Source organism: Lupinus angustifolius, chromosome LG10 (genome assembly GCF_001865875.1).
Source record: "Lupinus angustifolius cultivar Tanjil chromosome LG10, LupAngTanjil_v1.0, whole genome shotgun sequence".
Classification (NCBI taxonomy): domain Eukaryota; kingdom Viridiplantae; phylum Streptophyta; class Magnoliopsida; order Fabales; family Fabaceae; genus Lupinus; species Lupinus angustifolius.
Window position 1 is genome coordinate 14,689,170 of NC_032018.1, and position 18,037 is coordinate 14,707,206.

The window sequence follows — 18,037 nt, forward strand, 5'->3', positions numbered from 1 at the left end:
GGGGGGGGACTAATTCTTACTTTGTCATAGCATACAATCGAGAAAACTGAATAAGTTACAACTATTTTTAACTAATGAATACCATTCCCCTGGCTTAAAACTCAACTTTATCCAATGATAGGAAGACTGTTCCAGTAGAAGTAATTAATACATTTACATACACCATAGAGCTCAAGGCTCATCCACTTTAATACAAAAGGAGAAACGGACAAATCCCACTAGCAAAAAAATGAGTAGTTACCTTGATGGGACAGATCCATTTTGATTAATGAACTGTTCAAGGGAGTAAAATATAGGAAAGAAATATGAGCACAAGAATAAAGGAATGAAAAGAGATAATTAAAGATTCTTAGTTTATCTCGACAGAAAATGAACTAGGCAAAGGCAACTAGTATGGAAAGATGACTTACCTCTAGTACGCATATTTGAGCAACATTATCTCTAAGTCCCAGCTTATTAAACTCAACGGATTCTTCATATAACAACTTGAACCTATGATAAGTCAGATAAATGAGATTATTAAAAGAATAAAATTTAAATAAAATGAAACGTATCCTGGTTGTAGCATTAGGACAGGACAGGCGATCCGCTCTCTCACTTTTTCTGCCCACAAATATAGCTGACTGAAATACATTGAATCCGATATGCAGATTGAATAGGAATTCATCCACAGAGTGGTGGACAAATTCATAGCTGCTGCTTTCATAAGGAAATATCCCAAGTGAATTTCATTTCCAAGATTGTGTCAGTATGCTAGAAGAACAGACAAGCACAAGTGTGTCGGTTTCATATACCTAAATGCAGATTTTATATAATATATATATATATAATGCCAAATAAATAAGCATATAAAAACAAGGCTAAACAGGAAAGAAAGTACTAACAAAAAAGAGTTCACAGAAAGCTCATTTGTATTACTAGAGTCATAATGCATGATCTATGAATATAAAATTCTAGTTTATTTCTATTTTACTCATATTTTAGTATAAAGACATTAGTTAAATATTAAATTTATAGACTTAGAAATAATTCAGCGATAAATTTGATAAAGAATAAAATAACGAAGCTTTAAATGAGCTATATGCGCCAAGCTAAAAACATCATGTTTTTAATCAAGTCAATCTCAAGCCAAGTCTGAGCTTCAAGTGCGCTTGACTTGATTCAAATCATTCACACTCCTAATGACAAAAGTGTAGATTATAGAAATTTCCACAAGCCATTTGATGTGCATGAATGCAGTCAATGTTCAATCACTGGTGAAGAAAATAAATCCAATTTTGATAAATAGCAAGTAGCATCTAGAACAAAGTAGAGCTATACAGAACCTCGATATCTGCCAAAAGATTGCACAGCCATCAACTGGATTGCCCGTACGCATCTATAAGTAGACTGAAATGCTATTAGGCTTTATTACAAAATGGAATCACATTTTCTTCTTTTATAGCATAAAATATAATCAATCAAATGAGGATCACTATATAGAGAAAAAAATAAAAAAAACCATCGAAAAGTAATGATGATGAAGATATCTCACTTCAAAGGACCAAGTTAAACATGTTGCTTGTAACACATATTGGAGAGAAGTGAACATGTAATGATCCTATCAATTAAATGATAGAGCACAATTGTAGAAATATGCTCATCAAATTTAATCTCTGTTTAACTGGCTAATGATAGCATTTTTAATCAAAATGATGACAAAGACCCAAATGGCTAAATGAGAGGAGCTTCATATTTTTTGAAATCTTAATGTCAAACAAAAATTATGTAAAAATATGATCATTACATAAACATAAAGACAATGTTATTTAAAAATTCATATCAGAAACAAAGCATAGAAAAATCAGTGTTTTAAAATTTTGGCAAAAGAAGCATTTAACACACAAGTTTAGAATATGAAAGCTTATGTATGTCATGTAACCTTAAGACAAATAGCACTTCTAAGTTTTAACCCACCTTCCAGATGCCAGTGTAACCCTTTAGCTTCAACTCCTCTGCCAAGTCATGAAATCTATCAACCTCCTAGAAGTAATAATATGAAGTCAAAATGGAACAAAGGCCTGAGATTAGATAAGTGTGGTAACCACAATTAAGAATTAATGATCAATAATCAGCACAGAAGGCCTGAGAAAAATTATATAAATCTAAAGGCGTCAATAAATCAGCAGAGAAGGCCTCAATGCTTTGTCAAAGAACATGATTTATAATAGAGCATTATGGAATCGTTCAATCCATGTAGCTGACCCCACCTAGTGGGATTAAGGTTTGGTTATTGTTATTAAAAGGCATAAATAATACTAAGATGTCAATGCAACTTAAAATCTTGGATGGAAATAAATGTTAAATACTTTTTAGAAACTGAGGTAGAATAAGTATGTCATCAGTAATTATAAGTAAAGAATCTCTCTTGCAATACATCACTCTAATAGAATGTGATTCCAGGTAAAACATCTTAGGTTCAGGCGTTCAGCACATGATTAAAAACATGGTAACTGAACATATTTGAGTGTTCTATAAAAAATGAACATATCTGAGTGTTCTATAAAAAATAAACATATTTGAGCAAGGAGTAAGCATTGTAATGTAATATTGTAACAGATTGATAACCTGAAAGCACATGATATCAGCAGACCACCATCCAAGCTCAAAAAGTATACTTCTCTTTCTCCACTGCCAGTCCAACATGTGTTGGGGTATGTGAAAGTAAAGTGTTCTCCGGTGGTCCCAAGCAAGGTAATCAGCCAATATATTATAGGAAAGAACTTTAAACCGTTCTGTCAAACAAGGAAAAGAGTTCACATGCCAAATCATAAGATGATTTACAATCCAAAATAATCAACTATGAGCATCAAAGAGACTGTAGGAGCATTACAACTGATAAATAATCAATCTCAAGCCTATCCTTCTCTCACTAGACAAATCATCAAAATTCAAAACTTAAAACTATTTTAATTTATGTAGGTTCTTGGAGCATACTTTTGGCAAAAGATTGAAACACTGAACCCATAATTCCTTTTGTTCTTACTGCCACTAATCATTATCTTTAAATTAAAACCCTCCCATCTAGGAAGCACGAATACAACATGGGACACAGATATGACATGACACATACACGGGAATATGGCAAATTTTAAAATTTATAGAACATGACATGGCCATAACACAAGATACAAAATTAATATGAAGTTAACACAAAAACATAAATATTAAATTAAAAGAGAGGAATATTTTTTGTAAAAGTTAGCATGAGTCATTGTAAACCTATTAAAAATGCTAATATTTATCTAAAGACAGTGGCATTTTCATCTATAATAAATATAGAATTCAAAAAGTAAATGTAAGAAGTTATAAAATATAATTAGAAGTGTCTAAAAGCATCTGTAAAGTGTCCCTCCCTCATAGCCTCACATCACCATGAAGTGAAGCAAGAACCCTTTTAACGAATAAACAGAAAGTATTGAGTAAAACTATCTGAAATTATTCTAATTATATTTTGTTCTGATTTCTTCAATGAGTGAAAAAATTATCAAACATTCAGAAAATGCCAAAAAAATATTACTTCATCTTCATAAACCGTAAGGTTGAAAATGAGGTCAAGATAATGAGTGAAATCACTAAAATATTACCTCATTTTCATAAACAATAATCTTATTATTCTTATCGGTCTTGGTTTTGATTTCTTCAAAAAAATTATCAAACATTCAGATACAGCCAAAGAATATGTATTGACTACTGAATAATGAAACCATACCAATGTAAAAGTGTTTTGCAGGGTTGTCCAGTTATTCATTGCCACAAGTCCACAACTAGACAATATATGAAAGGTTGATAGTGTTACAGTAACGGTGCATCAAAATTAAACTAGGACTCTGATTGGTGAAATGGACTAAAAAGTTAGGTAAAGGAGGAAAAAATCTGAAACACGAAAGGTTGAAAGCTCTTGACTTATCGGTCAAGGTTTGTGTTAGGAAAAGCCAACAAGGAGCTTATAAGCTAGGCAAATAACTAGCTTGCTAGACCAAAAATAAGGTACTTGTTAAGGTTTGGCAAGGGGGCTTATTTCAATAAGCTACAAGCTCATAAGCTCCTATGTGATAAGCTAATTGAGATAACATATGAGCTTTATAAGCTAAGGGTATATTTCATTTTACACATATCACCTAGCATAGCTTATAAGTTAAAGTTAAGAAACTTTTCTTTTATAACTGTTAAAGTTAAGAAACTGATTCAAACAGCTAGCTTATCAGCTCCTAATATTTCACTCCTAACTTATAAGATTTCATCTAGCTTACCAGCAAGTTGTACCAAACAGTGCCCTGAGTCACTTAAAATTGATTTATACTATCAGGATTTATAGTAACCCTCCCTCAATTAAAGAGCTCATAACTTATTTATAGTCAAATAAGCTATAGATTTGCCTGTAAACTCCCGTAGGACTCGCCTTGCCAAACAAACACTAAGAGTCCATTTGCGAGTTGATTTTTCGAGGGAAAATGAAGACTTCAGAGTCATTTCATAAGTGTGTTTCATGTCTTCCAAGCCTCACTTTCATTTCCTTCTCCTCCAAAACTCAACTCGCAAATGGAACTTACAGACATATAACTTCTCTTCTTCCTAAACCTTAAGGTTGAGACTAAAGTCAAAATGATGAGAGTGAAGGAGGTTACCACAATGAGGAGGAGGTGGTGGCGTCTTTGCAGCCTCCCACTCTCTATGATCCGGAGCCTTTTGTCGAGGATGGAATTGCTGACCAATCGCCGGAGGCGGACGATGCGGTGGATAAGGATGCCGGAACTGAGAGTTTTGTTGATAAGGCGGCGGCGGCAGTGGTGGTTGAGGTCTCGGATAAAAAGTCTGGTTCGGGTAATAAGGTTGCGTTTGATTGACGAAGTTTCCTTTCTCTCCTCGCCGGTAACCTAAATTATCGTCGCGAACCGAGCGGAAGTGAGAATCGCCGGTTACGAATTGGCCTCTGCCGCTGGAAAATGAACGGCCGGAGAATCTTCCACCGCGTCCTCGTTGCTATAAAAAATTAAAAAGAGAAAAAAAAATTATGCATTCAAGTTTCAAAGGAGAGTGGTGTGTTCGAGAGAGAGAGAGAGAGAGAGATTACACGTGGATAAGAAGACATGATGGAGGAGGTGGCACTTGCGGCGGAGTTGTCGGTGGCGGCGGTGGTGAGGAAGTGGATTGGCGGCGGAGGAGTGCGTCTCATTGTTGTAGGGAAAGAAGAAACGAAGGGGTGTGAGTTAGTGAGGTGGCGCGTTTTTTCACGCTCACTCACTCATGTGACACGTGGCATTTTCACAAAAGAGGAGTAACTCATAACGGGTCAACAAAACGAGTAATAACGGTTCGGGCCAGCCCATGTCAGGCTTCGGAATCATGGGCCAGGCCTGCATAATTTATTTTCGACTATGACTGAGATGAAGACCTAGTGGTGTAAATTCTAGAAAAGAAATTTGAATGTTCGATTCTTTTGAGTAACGATATGTGATGATTCAAATGATGTCGTAAATATTTGAAACGGGTTAGTTCATCCTTGGTGTAAGGTGAAGTAATACCAAAAAAAATGATACTTGAAGAATGATTTGTGTCTACCATAGTTCAAATATGATATTGAAATTATAGGATTATGTTGACAACCATCCAATGCATGAATTAATTTCACAATTTCGTAATTTGAATATCGTAATTTCATAACTTTCATTTACAACATAGCATGTTATTCATATTTCTGTACTTTCTATAGGTTCTATCTAACTCAACTTCCAAAAAATCAAAGGAAAAAAGTTGATGTCCAAATTTTGTTGTTGTACATAGAATCATTTTCCTTAGGCTTTTGGAAGGGAAGACAAGGTAAGGGTGGCATTACAGGTAAAGGTTTTAGAGGTTTCTCAGACCCTCTAAAATTCTGCATGTGCTTATTTTTATAGTTATCAATTTATTATTTTTGTAGAGACAAAATGTAAAAATATCTAAATATTTTTAATAGAATTATATAATTATATATTATTGTTCATTTGTTATTTTTAATTACATTTTTAAAGGAAAAATAAAAAATATTTTAACATTATTATTTTATCATTTATCTAAATTTCATGTTCATATTCTCAAATAAGGAAGACGATTATCGTATTTTCCCTTACTTCTTTTTCCTAACTTTTGATCATCTTATTTTTTTTCTCTCTTGTAACTTCAAATATAACTTTGAAGTTTTGGAGTCATATTTTCAAAAGGCATGACATCAAGAGAGCCCTCTACGTATCTGCTACTTTAACCTAAAAAGCTGACAACATATGAGAGATGACACTTTTTTGCTTAATCAACAGTTCCATAAAGAGAGAATTGTTTTTTTGTTGAAGAAGTTTCACAATACGAATTGTTCAGAATTTATGTTATGTTTCTGTTCTTCAGTGGAGCATCCCAATCATTGATTCTCTTACTGACATTCTCACTTTTTCTCTTCCAAAATCAAGGGTTGAAAATCTCCTCAAAGGAAGAAAGCACTTAAAACTATATGAAAAGAATTTTCTTGCTATTCCTACCCTCTTAAGAAATTTTATTCAATTGCTCAAATAATTTCACAATTTTATTGATAAATAAACAAACACAGAAGATTTGGTCCTCCAAAAATATTGAAACTGAACCAACAAGTTGAAATATCTGATGATACACAAGACATTTTATAAAGTCAAGGGTAAATAATACAGCCTAAAGTTGTAATGGAGGCAAGGTATTTTAGGTAAACATGGCAATAGATAACAGAAAATATAATGTGCTCAAATCATAGTTTCTTCATTCCCACGCTTCTGATGTAACAAAAACTAAACTTTTGTTGGCCATGTTGCTTGAGCTGACATAATAATTCCAACAATAACTCCAAATAGTCCAAGTGCACTACCAAAGATCTCAATCACAAGAATCTTCACAAAGAGAGAGGAGTTTTGAGCATCAGACAATGCACAACTGCTTCCGATTATTCCTACACATAACCTGTCGGAAAAATAGTTAAATTCGTAATTGCAGGACTCAAAGGGTGTCTCTACATTTATCAGGAGAATTTCACAGGAAGATATGGAATAATATAGGTAATAATGAATACATACCCACAAACAAGGTTTGCAAAGCCGACAATGATTCCAGATGCAAAGATTGCATATCCAGCTCTAAGAGACTCAGCAGCATAGAGATTTGCTGATGGTACACTTTCTAATTTTGTTTGTAGAATAATAGCCACGATAACGCCATAGATAGCAACAGCTTCACAGAAGATTACACTGAAATACAATAAACATTAAGAACCATACGTCAAGTGACACACATGAGATGGATATATTTGGAACTATATCAGATGCACCAAAATACTTCAATGATTTGAGTAAATAAACCTTTATTATATGATCAATCAAAACCAACTAGTAGAAAGAGGCTTTGGCAGTTTTGGTTATACTTGATTTGAGCAAAGGAAGCCTTATATTATCAACTACATTAATAGCCAAAAAAGTTTAAATAACACCAAAACCACACACTCACTATCTTCCCCCCTCACACACAGGGGAGTAAATGAAAATGAACTTTAATTATTACATGTCCTAAATATCAGTCAGCTTCTTTTTCGACCTAACATCAAAGGTATTTCCTCACCATGAACCATCTTATGTAGTTTGTAGGCTTGTTTAACAGAAACACGCTTTGTAATTGATGTTGGTGGTGTGGGAAATGTTTTCCAGAAAACATCCTCCTTTTGGTGGAAAATCGTTTTCTAGAAAATATTTTCTGAAGTTTCGGTAACAATCAAATAGAAATACTCTTCTAGAGTTAATCCCTACACACAAGACAAACCACTTTGAAAAAGCAACAATAAAAATCATGCCTTGTACAGTTATAAAAGTGGGCAAGGTCAATTTCATTGATCAATTTACTTCATCAAAGACGTTAGAATAAGGCAAATAAAAGAAAAACTTAAACAAAAGCATTGCTGTATGTAAAATTAGCTGAACTGAAAGTTCTCAAGAAAAATCTCTTACTGAAAATGTTTTTCAAGAAGCCATCTTCTGTCAAAAACATTTTTCGATATCATGTTTTCTTTAAAAGCAAATGAGCCAAAGTAAATCTTAGAGGTAAAACCAAGTCAACATATAGAATTCCACCAGTCATGCAGCATGGTAGATGGAGTCCAAATAAGTAGCATGGTCTTTCCTTAGAAAGTAGCTTACCAATATCACTGGTGCTCCCAAATGAAGGTTGATATTAAACCCTAGAGTCAGTGAGATATTGTTATGTGCGATGGTACATGACATGGATGGTAACGGGAATAACAGTTCCAACCATCAATTCTCTCATTCACTGGTAAAAAATTATGCTCAATCAACAATGGCAATTACTGAAGCTTCCTTTAAAGTTGTTGAAATCAGACTCATTTCACACTAACTTCAAAATGGTTACAATCTCTATTGAGAATAACAAAACACAATGTGCATATGAACATTTTATCCTCGTGCAATGAAAAAAATAAAAATATCAATCGAATCGGTGGGATACCAATTCTCATGCTAGTCATTGGAAATTTATTTATCAGGACTTGCCTTCTTTTAACTACCTCTTGTCCTCGAAACAAGGCGGTGGGAGTATTTAAATTTTGAGAAAATGTTTGGGTTAGTATTGTTCCTCTTTTTTAGCCTTTTCCAAGGCTTTTTCATCTACAATGCATAAAGCCTACGTTTATCAGATTTACTCATAGATAACTCCTTGGAACCTTCACTTTTTAAGAAGTTTGCACGACAGAGAGGTTAATTGCCTAAAGTCCCTATTCACCTCTTTTCTTCCTGACACAATAATCGTGGGTCCTTGATCCCTAATTGAACATTCACATACAAATCTGTTAAAATTCTCGGCTCTTTCTCACAATACAAAAAGTCTTGTTTCGGAAAAAAACACATTTGAAAGTAAGATTTTAGTTAGATTGCAATTCTTAACACTAACACCAATCTCCAGAAGCACACACATTGACTGCTTTGTCTTCTAATATGCATCTAATCCACAAGAGAAACTAAAATTGCGACGATCTCGGATTATGTTTCACTATCATCATAAAACCAAACACATAACTGAAAAAATTCATTCAAAATCAACATAAAGCAAAATCAATGCAACTGTATCCATCATAAAAGTAGTTATCAACAATATCATGAATCATAAACACAAATTCAAAATTGAATAGGGGCAAATTGGTAAAAAAGTAATGATGATAGAATACCTAATAAGATTCTTGGAAGTGATTCTTGGAGCCTTGATTGCAGCACCGATCAAACTACTACCGGTTATATAAATCCCCCTTTTTTCATTAAAAAAATCAAAATCAAAATCAGAATCAGAACAAAAAAACAAAATTGAAACAAAACGACGTCGTACCAAGCAGCGCCGAGAACAGAAACGCCGATAGAGATTGCGATTCCGAGAGCAGAGAAGGTATAAGGAGAGATCCTAACAAGTGCACTACCCCATGAACTTGATGCTCCAATCGCGTAACCAGACATTGTTCTTTCGATCTAAACGATTCAGAGAGAAGAATATGAAGATGAAACTCAACGCCGTTGTGATGATCCTACAACTCAATATGCATATATATATATATATATATATATATATATATATATTAAATAAAATACAATTTGATTATTGATTGGTTCAGATCAAAGGGTTCTTCAAATCTTGACTCATTTAAACGGCAAGTCGTTCTGTTAGGGACTAATTTACAAATTTTTAATTTTGGTATGTCGTTCCGTTACTTATTTCCATTTATGACAAACCTATACTTCATTTCCATTTCTATTGTATATCTAATCATAAATCATATTATTATTATATTTAAAATATTATGAGTAACAAAATAATTGGTTTACATAATGGGGGATTTAACATCCTAGAGGAGGGAATAAGTTGTATTGAATGCATTATAGGTAGTGTTATAAAATTCGGCTCGAACCGGCCGGTTCAACCGTGAATCAGATATCTAACTAGTCCGAGCCTTTCATCTAACCAATTTTGTATCAAATCAGGTTGACTCGATCAGCTTAAGCCTAAAACAAGTGACTCGGGTGGTTGGACCAGTTGAACCGAGTCAATTAAAAAAATATTTTTTTAAAACAACCAAATGGATGTCGTTTTTCAGTAAAAAAACAAATACTTTTAACTTATTTATAGTTATGTTTGTCATATATTAGTTTACATTATAACAAAATCTTCATTATTTAATTAAATTTTAAACTCATTGTATTTTTTTTGTAGTTAAAACATATAATTCATATATTGCATGATGATGTTATCAACTTATTTGTCTCATTTTATAGTAGTAAAATATTCTTTTTTTGTTTAATTAAGCATGATAATGTTTTTAAATTTTGAGTATATCATTATTAAATATTGTTATGTAATATTATGAATTTTGTAGAATTTTCAATACAAACTGAGTTAACCGATCCAATCATTAATCCAATAGTTGAACCAATAACTTATTGACCTAGTACCCTGGCCGGGTCATTGATTGGTCCGAGTTTAATATAGGACTATTACAAACTTATAACAAAAAAATAATAATGTGTAATTTATATATTTAAGTTTAAAAAAATTGAGAACGAAAAACAAATTTTGAATGTGAAATAAAAATCTAATGTATGTTAACACAATTTAATTGCGTATTATTTTTACAAATTTTCTTAAATAAAAATTTTCTTATACAAATCTTTAGAATATAAGATACATTTTGTGAGGGCATTGAGTCCACTATTTTATAGGAGCATCTTCTTAATGAGCCTTAACAAATCATATAATTTCACCACAAATCAAATCTTTATTTCAATTATAAATTAATTATATGATAATTAAAAAATATTGATAGAATTTATGTATAGAGTAACAATAATTGATAAGATAGTATATTTTCAAAATTAAAAAACCATATAATACCTTACACGCATAGATAAAATTATTTATATAGGTAAAAAATATTTGTGACTTCAATTAATTATGTGCTCATGCAGCACACCCTAATTGTTCCAAAATATATCAAAATGAATGTTAAAGGTACAATTTTATATAACCAAGTGATGAAAATAATATTAAAGTATAATATTTATGTACTGTTAGTGTAAAGATCTATACATAATTAGTGTATTATCTATTTGTATTACTTTTATTTAAGAGTTAATGATGATTAAATATGAATGATGAATGACACACTGACAATGTAAAAACTTTTACACAATTAATACATACATATTTTGATCATAATATTAACTATAAGGGTAATATTATCAATTTTTTTTATAGGAATGTACAATTGGTAGGAAACACCATGAACGATGTACGACTCTGCCACTAATTTTACGAGTGACATATATCATTTTCTTGTATTATAAAATTTATAGAAATATTGTGTAGGATGATATATCATTACTCTTTTTATTTTATTAACTTATTTTTTGTTCATATTAGATTTTTCTTTTCTAACATACAAACAAAAAGTAAAGTGTCCATCTTCCTTTTCTTAAATTGTGGCATGTAACATAACTTAAGGCATCCTTACACTTGTCAATTAATTTTAAAGGACCCTAATCCTAAAATGCAGCCACCTAAATAACAATAATCACCTTATATGTTATGATATTCATAAAATCATCCTCCTACTAAGGAAGATTGTGTCACTAGCATTGTACATTGATTATTCCTTCTGTTTAATTATTGATATCAAAGCTCAATTGTTCATATCTCTATATAATAGTAATACAAGTTATGTGCTTAGACTGATATAAAGGGGTTGGGGTAAAGAGCTATATATTTATGTTATGTAAACCTAATGTGACAAGGAGAAGAATAGTCAAACACAAATCCTTATTCTCTAATAATACATAGTGGTAGCCTCTCAACACTCCCGGGGACTTAGACACAATTGGTCGAACCTCGTTACCAAACCTCTTGTGTTATTCTCTTTTCTCTATACTCTTTTACTATTTGATTGCTCGCTTGTTCCCAATAATTGGTATTAGATGACTCTTAACCTAGGTGCCCAATTCGAGGTGGGGAAGTTCGATCGAACTGGTAATTTCGGATTGTGGCAAAGGAGGGTTAAGGATGTGTTGGCTCAACAAGGTTTATGAAAGGCACTACATGAGAATAAACTAGATGGTATGGATCAACTGAATTGAGAAGAGTTGAAGGAGAAGGCTGCAGAAACCATACGACTCTATCTATCAGATGAGGTGATCTGACATCACCAATAGAGGTATGGGAGACATTAGAAAAGCGGTTCATTTCCAAGTCTCTAACAAATAAGTTGTATTTGAAACAGAGACTCTATGGCCTGAAGATGCAGAAGGGTGCATATTTTTAACAACATCTCAACAATTTTAATCAAATGATCAATGACTTGCAGAAACTTGATGTGAATGTTAATGATGAGGACAAACCAATAATATTATTGTCTTCTTTGCCAAATTCCTATTAACACTTGGTGACAATATTGACGTACGGGAAAGACTCAATCAAATTGGATGAGATCACACCTGCACTTTTGTCCCACACTCAAAGAAGATAGAATGTAGGTGAAGGGTCTCAGGGTGATGGTCTGTAAATGAAAGGGAGCTAAGCGTGTGGGAGAAGACAAGGCATATCAAGTCCTGTTAAAGAGAAAAGACCAAATTCCAGGGGCAGAATACCAGTAGAGTGCTTTAAGTGCAAACAAATCGGACATTACAAAAAGGATTGTCCCAATGAATGAGCCCTAGCAAGCCGGTGGGGTAAGATGAAGTATCTATATCTGCAAAGGTTGCACATAAAGATGACTTTGGTTACAACAGTGAGGTTGATCTACTATATGTATCATCAAATCATAGTGGAGATGAGTGGATACTTGACACTAGTTGTTCCCACACATGACACCAAATAGAGAATGGTTCACCACATATAGTGCAGGAAATTTTGGTTTCGTGTATCTTGGAAATAATAAAGCATGTGGAATTATTAGAGTAATATAAATCAGAGTTATGATAGATGATGGTGTAGTGAAGACGTTATGTGAGGTTAGGCACATACCAGATTTGAAAAATAATTTGATTTCTTTGGGGACATTGTAGGCCAAAGGATTTAGCTATAGAGCTGATGGGGACATCGATACTCTTCGAGTATGCAAAGGTGTTCTGATTATGATGAAGGGTAAGAGGACTGTTGGGAACACTTACACGCTGTTAGGGAGAACAATTGTAGGTGGAGTTGGGGAAGAGATTTCAGTAGATTCAGACCATAGTGCTACAAAATATAGCACATGCGTTTGGGTCATTTTAGTGTACGTTAGATGACAGAACTGTGCAAAAGATGACTGTTGAGGGGAGTTAGCAAATGCAAGCTAGATTTGTGCAAGTATTGTATGCTTAGGAAACAGACGCGAGTTAGTTTCAAGGCTAGCCAACACAGGATTCGAGTTATTCTAGACTATATCCACACTGATGTTTGCGGACTCACTCAAGAACCATCTCTAGGAGGTTCTAGGTATTTTGTTACCTTCATTGATGACTTTTCATGTAAGGTCTGGGTATATTTTCTAAAGCATAAGTTACAAATATTTGCCAAGTTCAAGGTTTGGAAGGCAGAGGTAGAGAACTAGACTAGTAGAAAAATCAAATACCCGAGGTCAGGCAATGGTATAGAGTACAAAGAAGACTTCTCAGTAGAATGGTGTTGCAGAGAGGATGAATAGAACTCTTATAGAGAGGGCCATATGTATGAGACTGAATGCTGGACTTTTCAAAGGATTTTGGGCACAAGCACTTAGTATGGCATTATTATGTCATCAATAGATCACCACAGGCTCTATTGGATGGTAAATTTGCATAAGAAGTATGGACATGTAACCTAGTCAATTATAATATGTTACACATATTTGGTTGTCCTGGTTATGTACATGTACCTAGTGATGAACGATCTAAACTTGATCTCAAGTCAAAGAGGTATATCTTCATTGGATATACCAAAGGTGTGAAGGGGTTCAAATTCTGGGATCTAGTTTCCAGAAAAGTGGTGTTGAGTAGAGATGTAGTGTTTGATGAAGACTTCATGCTGAAACAGTCAGTTTTGATAAAGGTGTTCAAGCCAAATGGAGAGACTTTAGGATCAAATATGATTCCAGTGAGCAATGAAATGGTTCAGGTAAATAAAGGTAAGGAACCATGCACTAGTTCAAGTCAAGAACATGGTGATTCTCATGTAGAGTGTTTAGGTGTGCATGGGTATTTACTTGCTAGAGACATGGATAAATGTCCTATTAAATCTATAGAGAGATATGGCTTTGAAGATATGACTTCAATTGCTCTCCATATTAGTTTAGGAGATCCATGTAGCTTTCAAGAGGTTATAAGCAACCAGGAGAAAGAACAATGGATGTGTGCTATGATGGAGGAGCTGGAGTCTCTACATAAGAACCAAACTTGGGAGCTTGTCTCATTGGCCTCGGACAAGCGTGCAGTTGGGTGCAAGTGGGTGTACAAGAAGAAGCCAACAATATCAGATAAAGAAGGGGAAAAGTTTAAGGCTTGTCTTATAGCAAAAGGGTACTCACAGTAGAAAGGGATAAACTACATTGAGATTTTCTCCCCAGTGGTGAGACACACTTCTATCAGGGCAGTGCTTACCATGGTAGCCAGCTGGGATATGCACTTAGAACATACGGATGTGAAGATTGCCTATCTCCATGGTGAATTAGAGGAGTAAATTTACATGACACAACTAGAAGGGTTCAGTGCAGTTGGACAGGGTCACTTGGTTTGCAAGTTGAAGAAGTCTCTATATAGATTGAAGCAGTCTCCAAGACAATGGTAAAAGCCTTGGTGATGGTTCTTTTATTTTTCTGCTACTTTATGTTGATGATATGTAGATTGCTGCTAATCATTTAAGTGATATCAATGAGCTGAAAATCATGCTAGGTAAGGAGTTTGACATGAAAGATATAGGGGTTGCTAGGAAGATTCTTGGGTTGGAGATTCACAAGGACATGAGAGCTAGAAAACTATGGCTCTCCCAACAAAGCTATGTTGAAAAGATCTTATAGAGATTTAATATGAGCAATGCTAAAGTAGTGAGCACTCCATTGGCAAGTCACTTCAAGTTTTCCCTATATCAATATCCAAAGACAGATGAAGAGAAGAAGTACATGTCAAAGGTTCCATATGCCAGTATAGTGGGTTGCTTGATGTACGCTATAGTTTGTACTAGACCGGACTTGACACAAGCAGTTGGTCAAGTATGCAAGTACATGTTGAAACCAGGGAAGCAACATTGGGATGTAGTCAAATGTATTTTCACATATTTGAAGGGGACTATAGGTCTCTGTAACGCCCCAGAAATTACTCTAAAAATATTGCTCAAAAATGGGTAATTTTTTTATAATAATGTAATATAAAATTAATTTCCTTATATTCGTTTCCTTTATAGGACATTACTTTAAGTAACATAAATTGTGGAAAATCAATAACCGTTACCTAATGGTAACAAAAAACAACTCAAAAAATCTTTGAATAATTCTTCATTGAAAGAGTGTGTTACGTTAGTACAAAATACAAGGTGTAATGCAATCTGCACCTAAACTGAAACTATATAAAATAATCTGAGTCAATCAGCACATCACAAGTACCCTACATAGATACCCTACTCAAAAGCAAAACAGAAATGTAAATGACTACTAACGGTAAGCTCTAGTGTCCGCGGGTGCGCTAGAACACTCGCTCGGATCATCCTCCATCTCAAAATCAAAGGAGAGGTCTACTACCTCGATGGAGTCCTCTATGGAGATTAACTCCACACAATCCTCCTCTTCAGCTTCCAGCTCCTTCTTAGCCTCCATATCCTCCTCTAGGTCATAGGACAAATTTTGCAACCAAATCCCTGCTCTCGCATCTGCCTGAGGTTCAGGCATGGTCCGTCGAGCGGCTCTCCTCCATGGTGGGGTACTGATCACATCGTTCCAACTCCCACGCCTTGTAGATGGTCCCATAGCAAATGGTCTGTGAGGAGTCACAAACTGAGTAGATGATACGGCAGGTGCTGGTCTCTAATCAGGCAAGATGAAGGAAGCCTCCAAGTCCGCATGATGGGATGGGAAGCGCATCGTGGAGCCATCACAAACCATCTCCAGATCTAAGGCACAAGGGCCCGTGTAGGTGTATCGATCTCCATCAATCTTCCATGCCCCCTCTTAGGACATCGAGAGTCGGTAGCTACAAATCCTCGCTGAACGGTCCATTTGAACAAGAATAGGAACCATAGACAAGCAGAAAGGAAAGGGAGTAAGACATCTAAGGAATATTATTCATTGACAGCGTGAAATTACACAAAATATCACATCTAGACAGACACATATAATATATATATATATATATATATATCACATACACAAATGCAAATGACGGATGATGTTATAACTCAAACCATGAGGATCAATATCCACGAACTTAATGTATGAATGTTATGTTTATTTCATCTATCCTACACTAATATCCTCCCAATAAACTATTCAGAAATAACCGAGAGGGCATGTCCCATAACAAGCCAATTTGAACGCACCAAATTATTCCTTGCAAGGATATATAATCGATATATTCTAAAAGAACTGTCCATTTCAGGACGGTGTCATATCAAACACTTTCTGGACATCCCTCTCATCGATCCTGATTGCAAAGAGGGGTTGTTAGAGATCGTATAGTTTGCGCTGTGAGAACTGTTCGATCCAACAAATACCTCATCTAGGAATACAAGAGACTCGTCTCACCTAGACTCTCATTCAAGACTTTGCTGACGAATCATCGCCATCGCCACCCCTCTCAACATCGCGGGGCTCGTTCATCTCCCATAAATATTCCTCTCCACTACTTCCTTATCCATAATGAGTATGCACACTAACCGAGGTTAGCCGATTAAATCTTTTAATCATTCTTTTACATGATTGGTTCAACCTAAGACATATACCAAAGGAATGCTTCTTGTGGGACTCGATCTCACGTCATTGCATAATAGAGGAATAACATCCTTACCACTACGAACTATCACTGAATTACCCTGGACGACCATGGCCAAGCCTCTTATGGTCAGACGACCTCGCTTAATGATATCATGTAATCCTTTTTGGGCATTGCCCTAATTACGACATCAACGTCGGAAACTTTGCCTTAATAAGGTGCAAGAACAAAGTTAACTGTATAAGTTTGTTGATTTTGGGACCAGAATCCTTACTTGAGCCACAATCTCTCCCAAGTATTGAATACACTTCTCACCTAAGCTAAGGGTATTTCCTAAGTAATCAATCATTCAATCAAAATTATTGTCTGTCTCTCGCCTAAGCGAGAGACTGTCGCTCAAGCGACAAATTCATCAAAACTGACTCAATTCTATGCCTGACTCTCGCCCAAGCGACAAATCCACCAAAAACTGGCCAAAATCAATGTCTGGTCCTCGCCCGGGTGAGAGACTGTCGCTCGGGCGCCCAAAACTGCCTAGAATAGGCCACACATCGTGCCTAGCCTTCGCTCAAGCGAGAGTGGCTCGCCCAGGCAAGGGTGGTCCAGTGGCCAGGACCACTCACTCGCACTTTTGGGCCACTAGATCGAATATCTCTGTTGTTTTCGATCCCTACGCGTTTTAGTTTTTCTAGTGATGTTCCTACGTGGTTAACTACCATATTTATTGATATTTTAATATATACTAAGGCATTAAACTTAGGAAAGTATCCGTACTTAATCCAGGCACGCAAATATTTGATTACGTACGGGTTTCTTAATACACAAATATAACTCCAAACTTTTGATGTAGTTTAGGATATTCGGGTGTCATATTCGGACACCATTATGTCATGATGTATTCTCCCTCACCTTAGGTTGTCACATGTTTGATTCCCTTTAAGTGTGAGTGGGTAGGTTGTCCGACTTCGAAAGCTTCAAAACTAAACACAAAAACAAATTAGTGATTTGTGAATTAAATTTTTACATGATAATCC

The 18,037-nt window shown here is 34.9% G+C and overlaps 2 protein-coding genes across 4 annotated transcripts in view; both read right to left on the minus strand.

Moving 5' to 3' along the window:
* The window catches only part of LOC109358231 (carbon catabolite repressor protein 4 homolog 6), a 9,477-nt gene extending 4,137 nt beyond the window's left edge, over positions 1-5,340 (minus strand). For all 3 annotated transcript variants that reach the window (XM_019602340.1, XM_019602339.1, XM_019602338.1), the window contains exons 1-7: positions 5,114-5,340; positions 4,668-5,022; positions 2,608-2,774; positions 1,957-2,022; positions 1,326-1,378; positions 411-492; positions 242-273 (exon numbers count right to left, since the gene is read on the minus strand). In XM_019602340.1, the coding sequence (XP_019457885.1) occupies positions 242-273; positions 411-492; positions 1,326-1,378; positions 1,957-2,022; positions 2,608-2,774; positions 4,668-5,022; positions 5,114-5,215 (857 nt within the window). In that variant the 5' untranslated portion in view covers positions 5,216-5,340. The remainder of the gene's footprint in view (positions 1-241; positions 274-410; positions 493-1,325; positions 1,379-1,956; positions 2,023-2,607; positions 2,775-4,667; positions 5,023-5,113) is intronic.
* On the minus strand, positions 6,571-9,586 carry LOC109358233 (V-type proton ATPase subunit c''2). The gene is made up of 4 exons (XM_019602345.1): positions 9,415-9,586; positions 9,260-9,337; positions 7,110-7,280; positions 6,571-6,996 (listed from the first exon to the last, which is right to left on the minus strand). The coding sequence occupies exons 1-4, from the start codon at positions 9,537-9,539 to the stop codon at positions 6,828-6,830; spliced, it is 543 nt and encodes a 180-aa protein (XP_019457890.1). The 5' UTR covers positions 9,540-9,586; the 3' UTR covers positions 6,571-6,827.

Bases quoted from the DNA above. Each gene is read 5' to 3' on its own strand.
- LOC109358233 (XM_019602345.1), bottom strand. From the start codon at position 9,539: ATGTCTGGTTACGCGATTGGAGCATCAAGTTCATGGGGTAGTGCACTT. The intron at 7,281-9,259 runs GTATTCTATCAT...ATTGTATTTCAG, and splicing joins ACTTCCAAGAATCTTATTAG to TGTAATCTTCTGTGAAGCTG. The intron at 6,997-7,109 runs GTATGTATTCAT...TTTTTCCGACAG, and splicing joins TTTGCAAACCTTGTTTGTGG to GTTATGTGTAGGAATAATCG.